The 12,184-nt window shown below is 50.5% G+C and overlaps 1 protein-coding gene across 3 annotated transcripts in view; it reads left to right on the top strand.

The window, feature by feature from the left end:
* prkn (parkin RBR E3 ubiquitin protein ligase) overlaps positions 1-12,184 on the top strand; it is a 56,075-nt gene that overhangs the window by 15,170 nt on the left and 28,721 nt on the right. For all 3 annotated transcript variants that reach the window (XM_035531398.1, XM_035531397.1, XM_027002518.2), the window contains 5 exons: positions 5,392-5,611; positions 6,602-6,720; positions 9,129-9,212; positions 9,348-9,463; positions 10,777-10,913. In XM_035531398.1, coding sequence (XP_035387291.1) covers positions 5,392-5,611; positions 6,602-6,720; positions 9,129-9,212; positions 9,348-9,463; positions 10,777-10,913 — 676 coding nt within the window. The remainder of the gene's footprint in view (positions 1-5,391; positions 5,612-6,601; positions 6,721-9,128; positions 9,213-9,347; positions 9,464-10,776; positions 10,914-12,184) is intronic.

The raw sequence follows: 12,184 nt of genomic DNA, 5'->3' as shown, positions 1-12,184 counted from the left end.
GAATTAATATTTGTACAAATAAGCACCATTTAAAGCCTGCTTGTTTTATATGCAGAAGACTCGAAGGATTCTATGTGTCATGGTGGCATTTTGCACTTGTCAGCACACAGAATAAACAAGCACTGACCCAGGTTACTAGCTGGTCAGTCACGTCGGTCACACCTTTAGATTCTCATAATGCACTCTTTGCCGTGGCAAGGCCCAGGCTAGCTAATTAGGTTGTGTGTGTCAGTTATAGCAAGCAGGTGATTTAATTGCACTGCTTTGCTCGCGCCCGTGAACCGAGAGAACCGGTCGCAGCTGTTCTCGCGTTTCCACTGGACTAACGGCAACGGACCAACAGAAAAGAGATAGTCTAAGGGGGAGGTTCTTTATGGCGTGGCAGACGTGAAGGTGACCCACGCATGGGTCTGTGTCTGCCTCTGTCTGTTATAGCATCCAGGTGTCCGTAAAATTGGTTTATGGGACATGAAGTGTATTGGAAACCTAACTGATAGCTCGAGAGAACAGTGGAGAACAGTGTTCCAGACAAGCACAGTGTTCCCCGTTTAAAGGAGTCATTTGGTCAGAATGCTAATGTGACTAAAAAGTAGTGAAAGGCAGTTGCCCTCAATTAGCACAGTGTCATTTGAGCTGTGTTAATGATGAGCGTCTTTCCCCTCCTATTAGCCGTTTGAGCATGTATGTTTGTTTTGGCCGCGTTACTGACTAATTAGAGGCACTGTGGTTCCGTGCGTTTACCGGTATAAGGAGGTCACTCTTTTAACATGGTGCTTTTTTTGACTGGTCCTGAAGTACTGAAGCTGTATTTCTGTATGGCCCTTTTGGAATTCCAACGATATATTGGCGCACACACATGCGCACACATACACACCCAGAAATTACTGGAACTACAAGTGTCACCGTTTTCCTTTTGCTCTGGGTGGATTCAATATGCCATATACTTGCTCAGTTCGTTTTTAATGAGCTCTCGTCTCCTCTCGAAATTAATTTACACGTCTTTCATTCATATTTCCATTGGCTTCATTGCTCAATGAATACAGCAGTGCCCAGATAAAGCCTTCTGTAATTAAAGAGTTTGGTTATGCTGGCGTCTAGAGACGCTGATGGGTTATTAGCGTAGCAGTAGCACCAAGTGTCAAACTGCTCGTGTTAAAGTAGTGCGATTCTCTCAGTGTGACGCCGCAATCAACGCATGCTTAATGTGCCGTGTGCGCGCCTCACCTGTTCGCCAGCCGCGCCGCGCCGCGCCGCCACCGCTTCGGTTATAAACGACATGTCCACGAGGGGATGCGGCGTGGATGCCGGTTACAAAAAAAAAAAAAAAAAAAAAAAAAAGACGCGCGCGTTCAAGGCGTCAGTTACTCGCTACCGTTAACGGTCGACTTTGGAACGGCTCCCTGCCAGTCCTGTAACACAGCAGGTTAACATATGGCTATAAAGACGGGGCAATTAAACATATCTGGAAATTCGGGATATTTGTGTTCTCTGTCTTTGAGTAAGCGCTCTGGTTGTAACGGCTATTTCTATTTCCTTGTAATTAGCATTTAATAATTTGGACAACAGGGGTCTCCCAAAACAGACCAGGCAAATTACTGCAAGCTGATTGTGTTTTGAAGTAAAAATGTGTGTGTGTTGGGATGAGGTGGGGGTGTGTGTTTGGCTATGTGTTTTGAGGCAAGTCACGGTTGGTCCCGGAGTGTCTCAGGAACACGCGTGTGTGTGTAGCTGCAGGCGCATACAGCTTTCGCTGTTTATCTGTGTGTGCCGTGGGACTTGCAGTCTGACATTTGTAGTGACGAGAGGAGCATTTGCTGTAATGCGCTCTATTAGCTTCACCATCCCTGAGGAGCACCAACACTTCTTCCTTCTCTCTCCGTTTGTCTCATCCATCTCTGCTTCGCCTCCATTTTCTCTCTGACCATCCCTCTATGTCACTCTTTCTCCACTGTTCCTCTTCATCTTTGTCTTTGTCTCTTCTCTCGATTCTTCTCTGTCTGCCCCTCTCTCCCTCTTTTGGATGGTTTTCTCTCTCATTGCATCTCATACTTCTTTTTTTTCTCCTCCTTCCTGTATTCCCTCCACTTTAATGTTGGAACCCTTTCAGAAACAATATCTTTGTGCCACTCGTCATGTAGTCTCCAATTGGCTCCCTTCTCACTCACTCATTCTCAGCCCCATATGTTCAGAGCTGAGCTAACCATCCCCATCCTTGGCTGGTCGTGCCGCCAGGCCCCTCATGCCTGCTCCCCCGGGGTTGCGCCCGGGTCGCCCGGCTTGTCGTGAGACTCAGCGCGCTTTAGCCCGGCTTCGCCCCGCCATCTGCCTGCCTCGCAGCCGTCCGCCCGGCTCTGGTGGCAGGTGCTCGGCTGCTGGCTGCGCGTGCCTCGGCTTGGCTCCACGCTCCGGAGCAGCAGTGGGTCGGCCTGCTCTCCCCAGCCTGTTCTAGCGTGTTGTTGACTAATGGTGTTTGTCCAGGCTCAGGATGGTGAGGTTTGTTTTGGCATTAGCACTCAAATCCCAGCATAATGGAGCTCAGGTGCTACACATGCAGGACAGCTTTTCACTTGAAAAATCCCATATATAATAACAATCCCCCCCCCCCCCCCACCATATATATATATATATATATATATATATATATATATATATATATATATATATATATATATATATATATATGGCTGTACAAAGCTGTTAGATAGGAAATCAGGTTTTTCAGTTATGGTTTCACCATAAAGTTGGTCAGTTATCAGTTCCTGTGCACCCAGATTCTCTCTTCCCTTTCTGTTCGGATTTCACAAACTAGATGCTGTGACTACACCTGAAACTGTGTATGAGAGAGACTGTTTCACTGTTTATGTTTTACCCTTTATGATTCTTTATGAAGTGATTAGTTTGATTACTAAAGGAATCGCTTGCAGTAGAGAAATGCAGAACTGAATAAATAGCCATTGAAGCTACTAATTTCCAAGGCTAAAAATATCAAAACAAAAAATAGTAGCAATGAATTTAGACTGTTTGGAAGAACATAAAATGAATGCAGTGGTTGCTGCCTCTAGAGGCTAATGTCTGTGTTTCTGGCTGTCAGCATAGCTATCCTTCACGAATAAAAACAAAGGCCCATTGCTCTGAACAGGGCTAATGGCATGGAGCATGCCTTCAGACCTTGCATTCCTCACACATGTAGCGTAGCTCCACGTCCCGACAGCACAAAGGCGAATATTTTCGTGCGGCCTGATGCGTAGGGGATAGCTTTAACCCTGGATGACCTTGGCAAATTGGTGGGGAATCTCCCCAGGCTGCTTGCGAATTCCAAACGTAGGACCCATTGATTGTCTCCTCACTCTTGAAATTGAAATTCCACCCGCCGCACGGCTCCGAACATCCAAGCAGCAGCTAATGCGGCGCATCCTTCTCTTTAAAACACTGACTTGTTGATCAGAGTCTCAAAGAGCACATCATAATTGGAAAAGGTCACGCGAACGTGAGATGCGCCTGCTAGGCATGCTGTGACGCTGTTGCAGAGGGCCGCGGCTCGCAGAGGAAGCGTCACGTTTTGCTGCCTTTTATGTTTGTTTGTTTGACTTGTTGTGTAAACATACATTGAGCCCCAATCCCCTTTATTTCTCTTTGGTGTTGTTTCGTAGTGTTTATTTCCCTTTGATTTAGGTTTCATGTTGTTCCATGTAAATACGTAAGTGGCAGAATTAGTTTGACCGTGTGCTTTTGTCTGTGTAGGTTGCTGTTTGTTTATTTTGAATCTGGGGGAATGTTAAGTATTAATATTAATATAGCTTTATTGTCATTGAAGAAATTGTGGAAATTGTGATGTTCCATGGTGAGGCAAATTCAGGGCTACTTAAACGTTAGTTCTCTGACACAGGAGGATCGATTATCGTGATGGCTACTTCACTCATGTGAACTAACGGCTGTGGCTGTGCTCTTTCACTCAGAAGGGGCATCTACCTGACACCATCTTGCTATTGATTAGAAAAGCAATGCCAAAAAGTGCTGTCATAGCGCTATAAGGTACTATTGACTATTAAGGTACTATTGACCATTAAAATATCTCCTATCCCTCCTGCCTGGGCATTACAGATGACGCACTGACTTTTCAACTATCCATCACTCAGCGTATAATCAATGCTAATTACCATATATTCATCGTTCGTTTCTCTAGCGGGTTCTAAAATTAGCCCCCGTAGTCTTTAGTTTCTCCATTTTGCCCAGCGGCTGCAGTTGCTCCCAGGTACGTTAGAACTCTCCTTTACGCTGTGAAACTATGAACAGTGATCATCTGGTAGGTCCTTCACCCCAGCCGAGGGGGTCATCATTAAGATATCATTAAAAGTTGGTCTTTGCTGTCCGTCGGGGGAAAATGAACAAGATCAAATTGGTTTTTGTGGACAATATTTCCCCTCCGTGTCCAAGCGGTGTTCGGCCTGTCACGCTCTCCGGGAATTACCACGCGTGTAGAGGATCTTTCCCCTGTTTGGGCGCAGCTTCTCTAATAAAGCCTCTTGCTTTGAACGAGGACCCGCTTATGATTTCGCATCGTAGATTTCTTTGTGAAGCCGAGGACAACCAGCGGAGTACAAACAGCCCTACCGCACAGTCTCCCCGGAAGAACCTTCCAGGAGAGGGCGAGGGGAGAGGTGTTTGCCACAGGTGATATTAAGACATAACGCAAATAAGCCGTGCCGCGAAAAGCACTAAAGGGAAAGTGGTTTATTATTAATATGATTATTCGAAAGAATTCGAAATAGATAGAGCTTGTTAAAGTCTTAAGGATGACCCGATAGATTCTATTGTAATCTTTCGGCATCCTAGTCGCCCAGCGCTATTTCTGTCCATTTTGGGGGGGGCTCTTTTCACTTTGCTGGCAGTTTTGTGAGAGGGCTGTGCGGCGAGTTCCGTGTTTATCCCTTCCATCCGTAATCCCAGCAGTATGAAGTGTCCCTGCTATCTGGATTAGCTGTAATTGAGACAGGCACATCTCATGCTTCCCATCCCTTAAACACGGTGGAGCGTTAAAACAAACGCAATCCTGCGCGGTACGAGAGAGGGCTTCGATCCGGCCCTTTTCAGACTGTAGTACACCGCCACGAAGATGTGTATCATTTCCAGAGAGTTTACAAAGGATGGCAGGCCTTTCGTTTATCTTGTCAAAAAAATTAATTAATTAATTTTTACACGATCAGGCGGTTAATCTGCCGCACTTTTGTTTTTGCATGCTTAAACTTGCCTGCCTTGTGTGTAGCAGCGTCCTCTGAATGCAGACAAGTAACTGCCCGCCCGTTTCTGGATGTGTACAGTTTTAGGGCAGATCAAGCCGTGACGGTGACATTGAGGACTGATGACAGGCTTTCCTCTGTCCTGCCCTGACAGGCCTGCGATCTGCCGGAGCAGAGCACGGTGCACGTGGTACTGGCTCCACCCACCGCCACCCGCCGCTCCGAGCTCGTCCTGCAGCGGACGCTGCGTGGCAGCATGGACGGCCTGACCCGGCTGGACCTCAGCGCCTCCCGCCTGCCCGCAACCTCCATCGGCCTGGCCGCCGTCCTGGAGGGGGACGCCCCGGCTGCAGAGGACACGCCCACACGAACAGGTACCGGCTCGAGTGCGAGTGTGTGTTTGGGTGTGTGAGCAAAGGCCAAGCTGAGCTAGCAAGTGCCGCGTTTCCAGGTCAGACACCTACACCCCGGGCAGCTTCTGCAGTCAGGCTCCTCCTATTGTGCCCATTTTTGCGAGTTAAAACTTTGAACTCCCCGCATCCCCATCAAGTTCTCTATTAGCTGTTTCTTGGCATCCACAGTAGCTTTGAAAGCCATCCTCTGTTTGTCCTTGCTCCCGGCCCCACCCAGACTACCCGGCCCTGACGCACAGTCTCCTTTACCTCACCCTCCTCACTTTAAAAGCATTAGCATAATGGAGCGCTCTCGCGCCGAAATCATAAATTTGACGAGGCCCGCCTTATAAAACCCACTCTGCTGGATTTATTGAGAATCGTGTCAAGGTATTCCACCCCTCTCCTCCTGCCCATGCTTTTAGCTCTAATGAGAATTCTGCTTAAAATGTGTGTGTGTGTGTGTGTGTGTGTGTGTGTCTGTGTGTGTGGGTAAGTGGGGGGTGTGTTTGTTAGGAAACCGAGGAGCAGACAGACAGAGCATGTCCTCTCTTTACTAAATCATTTACCACAGGGATGTCCAGTTGTGTTTTGTCTGGCTTAATTGGATCTGCGGTTCTTTTGTCCCGGGCTCCCGTCTGCCTCCGTGACCTGCCTTGTCCTGCCTGTCTTGTCCCTGTCCAGCCTCCCTCCAGCCGCACAGTGCACCGCTCCCCTGCTCCTGATCGACACCGGAAGTGGCGCAAAATGGCATATGTCGGGGGCGGGGGAAGAACCCTGGGGAATTTGGCCAAACTTTGTAAATGCCTGAGGAAGTGCCTGACTTGTTGCAGTTTCTCGTATCTCACTGGCCGGGCTCACGTGGGCCCAGTGTAGAGTGTAACTGGGCGGGATTAGGCAGCACTGACCAATGGTTGTGCCCCGAGTTGTGCTAATGCTCTGCCTTGCTGTTTTATGATTTTGTACCTGCAGAACTCAAGCCCCACAGCAGTTTCTATGTGTTCTGTAAAACGGTGTGCAGGGCCATTCAACCTGGGAAGCTACGCGTCCGCTGCATAGCCTGCAAGCAAGGAACACTGACGCTCAGCCGGGTACGTGCACCACCGTCCCCTCAGCAATAACACCAGCAAACGCCATGTCCAAATGTTCCGCGTTGATGTGCAGTGCATATGTGCATGCTAGTTAAACTGAAACATCTGTCTGCCTGGGGACTGTGCCATTCCCTGTGCTTTCTGCTGTGAGGCGTTCCTTTAAAAGACAGAAGTGACTTTTAAACCAGTTTGTCTGAATCATTTGCTCTGTTGCTCAAGAACAGCTAAATGACAAACACGCATATCTTGGATACCCAAGCCTGATATGTTTAAACACTCCACCAGGGCTGTTTGTGCGCACGTGTGTGTGTGTGTGTGTGTGTGTGTGTGTGTGTGGACACATGAATATGTGTGTGCATGAGTCTGTGAGAGTGTATGCTTGCGTGTATATATGTGTGGCACTGTATGCTGCTGTTATCTGCTGGTCTGCCTCACAGCGTGTGATCAGCATTCCCCCCACCCAGCGTCCAGAAAAGCTGTCCGGAAAGACTGACTGACAAGTCGCTAAGCCGCACCTGCATTTTCCCGCTCAGGGTGGTCGGCGGCGACGGGAGGCGGCTTTCCTGCTCCGCGCGTGTCAGCGCTACTCGCTTCCTGTGCCAGCCTGATGCTGAAGCTGGCATTGAGAACCCTCCTAGCCACACAGGGTGCCAGCTCTGCCCACGCCTGAACATGTCGCCAGAAGTTTCTCATCATCTGTCAGGGAGAGAAGCAGAGACAAAAGCCTTTTGCTCCAGAAAGACTCCCGTTTTTCCACTTGTGGTACGAGGAGAAGAATTGAAGAGCCGTTTTTCTCTCTCCCGGAGTCTGCTCTGGCGACGTTTGGGCCAGGACTCCCAGTGTTCCGTTTGTGAGTTCTGGCCCTGGTTGAAAAGCGTTTTTGCCAGGAGTTTTAGCACCTGATTCCTCTTCAGTGCGACCTGTGCTGCTTTTGACTCGGATGCCAGTATTAGGAAATCAGGAGTTCCTATTGGGTGGCTGGCACCCGGAACACCCTGCGCACAGCACCCGTTCCAAGTCTTCAGCCCATAGGGGGCATCTAAAAGGAGAATTTAATGCGGGTCTTCCCTTCTACTAGACAAACACAGAATAATGTGTCTATATGAGTACAGATATTGGTAGTAGTATTATTTTATGGTATCGTTTTGTGTTATGTGAATTCAGTTCTTTTAACTGCCTGGCTGTATTTAAGATTGCCATCTCTTCACACAGACGCCCCTACAGCGCTATCCTGAAATGATCCGTGTTAGAGTTTCGATGTCTGACTTCTGCCGTTCGTCCTCTTGGGAGCGTGCGTGCCTGGGGGTGTGTGGTTGCGCGTGTGCGTTTGCTGACAGTGTTTTCATTGAATCAGAGTGCCTGTAATTGAGCACGGCGTGCACAAGTCCTCAACCAACCAATAAACATGCGGTGTGCTGGGAATGGCTGCCCGAGAAAGAACTCTCCATTCGGCTCAAGCACCTGGGCTCAGAGACAGCGTGCTGTTTGTTCAACAATAATGTAATTAAGGCTTTGTGGGGTTGTGATGTTGATTCCACACTGTGGAGGGGTTACGGAGGAAAGGAGAGACTAATGTGAACAATGAAGAAGGTGTGTTGTTGAATAATTCATAACCACTTTTCTCATTAATCATTAACATTCACATGGCGTATGTTTGTGTGTGCATTCTCGTGTGTGTGTGTGTGTTCGGTGGGGAGGGGGGTGGGGGGTATTGGGTTGTATGTGTGTGTGTGTGTGTGTGTGTGTGTGTGTGTGTGTGTGCGCATTGAGCCGATGTGCTGTGGGTCTCCATGACCTTTCCTCGCTGTCTCTTAGCAGGTGTCGTCTTGTAATCTCCAGGCCCCACCGGCGCGGCACGCTGGCTTCATCCCTTCTTCCTCCCCTCCGTCTCTCCATCCCTCCATCATCCCCCCATCCACTGGGGTGGAGTAATGATTTTCTTAACCTTTTCTCTAGCTTATTAAGGCCCCTGTCAGAATTTTAAATCCTTATGCTAATCAGACCTGACTCGGTCAGAATCGGGGACGTGTGAGTTGGGTGTGGTTGTTGGTGGAGGGAGGGTCCCAAAACAAGTTTGGATGGGTGGGGTATCGCAATCTGACAGTGCGAACAGTCAGATTTATGGAACTAACTTTGGGGGTGGTGCAGAAGGAATCAACCGAGAGTTATTTTTAGAGTTCTCGGAAATAAACACTCACCCGCTCTCGTATTCTTCCTCTATCCCAATACTCGGCCCATTCGCCTACCCGTGCCCGTCTTATTTCGACGTGCTCGGTGTTAACGCACACCATCACTGCTGAGCAAGCCAGGACAGCCCGAACGATTTCAGATGGGGAAGGGGCCGTGGGCCGCTTTTAAAGGTTGACCCGAGGTGACCCCTCGTTAACCCTTTTTTTCCCGGGTGGCAGGGGCCGTCGTGCTGGGATGATGTTCTCCTGCCAGGCCGGATCCACGGCGTGTGCCAGGCACAGGGCTGCGACGGTCGCACAGCGGTGAGAGAGCAGCACCACTCCCACCCTCAGCACCCAAAGGGAAATGCTCGACTTCGCTGGGGTGTGTTCGTCCGTGATCTTACGACAAGCGCATCATGCTTGGTTGTGCGTGCACGTGTGCGTGTGTGTGTCTAGGAGTTTTATCTGAAGTGTGCCGCCCATCCCACCTGTGAGGAGGACACGTCGGTGGCGCTGGACCTGATCATGCCCAATGTGAGGCGTGTGCCCTGCATCGCCTGCACTGACGTCCTGTGAGTACTTCCTGTGTGGGCCACTATGGCTGACTTGGTAGTAGCACCTTTCACACTGGCCCAAAGCCACTATTCAGTCTTACAGGGAATGAAACGTACGGTAGCGGCCGGCGATTTTCAGTCATCATTGCTGACACCTGCTATCATTACGTTAAAGGCAGCATTGTACCAGGTGAGTTCCGTTTGGCCCCTCGAGGTTCCTGCGATCTCCGTAGCTCACGGAGCTCGCGACGGAGCTGCCGACGGAGCGAACCACCTGACCCCGTAGGGGGTGGGTGGAGGAGGGGCGGCTCAGAGTCCAAATTCCGCCTCCCGCTGCGCGGAGCCCTGCAATCACCAGCCTGGCCAAGGTGTGCGGGGACTCTCCCAGGGCCCCGCCGTGGCCCCCTCTGAACGGGAGGAGGGTGAGAGCCATCACAATGGAGCCCAATCACCACTGGCCACCATTCAAATCAAGGGCTGATTGAAGTGGCCTGGCAATTACCCTCCTAAGTGGGCCATTGTTTTGCCTCTGTCCTTCACGTCCTGCCCCCCCCACCCCCCGATCCTTTGTGAGGCGGTGGGTTTGCCGAGAAGGGCAGAGGCAAGGACGCAGTCAAGCTCCCGGAGACCCGACAGAAGAGAGGTCGGCAGGGTCACACTCGGCGCTGGCAGGTTGACTTATGATCGAGCCGCGGAGGGGTGTGGAGGTGCCGAGCACGAGCTCGCCGAAGGTTACCGGAGCGGCTTCGCGTGCTACAGAGCGGCGGGGCTCCTTTTCCAATCCGAGTTCCGTTTTGGAACATTGGCTGTAGGAAGTGATCGGCAAACGCAACAGAGCACAAATCAGGAGGCGAGATCGCGCGGCCCCGCTAGCGCAGACATGACCTCTCTCGGTAATGACTCGCTCCCTTCCTGGGCTTATTGTGTCTCTCTTTCCTGCGCTCCTGCCCCCCATGCTCCGCTCTCTGAGTGGCTGGTATCTAAATGAGATCGCCCTCCTGCCTGCTGCCTCCTGGCCCACTCTGCCCTGAAACAGGCTTTTCCCCCAGAGACTCATCTGTCTTCAGGCAGCCTCAGGAGACACAACACCCTGCATCCAGCATTCAGAGCCACACGCGCATGCACACACACACACACACACACACACACACACACACACACACACGCACGCACTTATATACACGAGCCCGTTTTGCACCTTTTACCCTCATCATTTGACACACTGGTGCTAATTTCCTTTCTCTTTTCCCATGAGGCTGTGCGCCGAGAGCCCATGGCGGGCTGACGCCAGCGGTTGTTATGGCTAACAAACGCTGCTCTGTGTCCTGCAGGAGTCCCGTTCTGGTGTCTCAGTGTGCCCAGCGTCACGTAATCTGTCTGGACTGTTTCCACCTGTACTGTGTGACCAGACTGGACGAGAGGCAGTTCATCCACGACCCAGCCGTGGGCTACTCTCTGCCCTGTGCCGGTAGGCATGTCCAGTATGTCTCAACAGGCATGAATGGGCGTGTGTGTGTGTGTGTCCATCTGTCTATCTGTGTGCTGCTGGATATGTTTGGCACTGATTGATGGTGGTGTGTTAGTGGCTGCAGTGAGGTGAAGATGCTATCAGGGTGTTGTATTCATGCACTCTCTCTCAGACACACACACACACACACACACACACACACACACACACACACACACACACACACACACACACACAGACTGTGGCACACATCAGTGTGCTCCTGTCTGCCCACCACATCCGTTACTGCCATCCTGTAATGGGGCTCCAGGGAGAAACACTGACCCCTTATCAGTTAGAGCATCCTTGCTCTCTCTCTCCCTCTCTTTCTCCCTGTCTTTTTCTCTCTTCTTCTCTCTCTCTATCTCTCTCCCTCTTTCTTTCCTTCATGCGCTCTCCTTTTCTCGCGCTCTGTCGTGTTTACATCACGCATTCATGCACACTTGCTCTCCCTGACACGCACACACACTTAAAATTCTGCCTTTGTCAATATTTTTGTCTGCTTTCTTTCTATTCCCTCCATTTCTCTTGTGCCTGCTCATGACCCTCTCCCTCCCGGTGCCCTCACCGTAGCTCTCGCACCTCTGCTCGGCCTTGATGCTGAGACGTTGATTTAAACCGCGCAGGGTTTTTTTTTTGTCACAACCTGCGGTGGCGACTCCTCACACGTGCCCTGGGGTCTTAATAACTTGTGTGTGTGTCTGCGTGCGTGTGTGCGCGCGTGCGTGTGTCTTGAACCGGATAGTGATGTCGCACATTTGAGGCCATCTATCACTGTTTGTGCGTCTGCGGATGGGAGATTGTGGCGAAAGGTCAGGCTTCAGCCCTAAATGCCATTCGCACTTTTAAACAACTTTTAAACCGTCCAGACCAAAGCGCTCTTCCGAAAGGCATGGATGAAAAGAGCCAGGCATGTCGGCTGAATATGAAATACAGATTGCCCGGCCCTGATAAACAGACCTGCCGCAGCCCAAGACCCCGCCCTCCCAGCAGACTAGAAATGAGACGGGGAAACAAAGCCTAACCTTCTACTGAAATGAGCCGCAACGCACCGATTTATTACAAGCTGTCTTCAGAAATGAAGCCGCTCCGCTTGGCGTTTACACCTTCATGCTTCCGGGCGATTCGGTTTCAGCGTGGGCCGTCTCACACGCCCGCTCTAACCGCGCTGTCGTTTTCGTTTCTTCCGTCAGTCTGTCTCTGTCTTGGAGTTTGTGAATGAACACATGTTC

This window comes from Electrophorus electricus, chromosome 11, assembly GCF_013358815.1.
Source record: "Electrophorus electricus isolate fEleEle1 chromosome 11, fEleEle1.pri, whole genome shotgun sequence".
NCBI lineage: Eukaryota > Metazoa > Chordata > Actinopteri > Gymnotiformes > Gymnotidae > Electrophorus > Electrophorus electricus.
The sequence above is the reverse complement of the archived record's forward strand: the minus strand, read 5'-3'. Positions and strand labels throughout refer to the sequence as shown.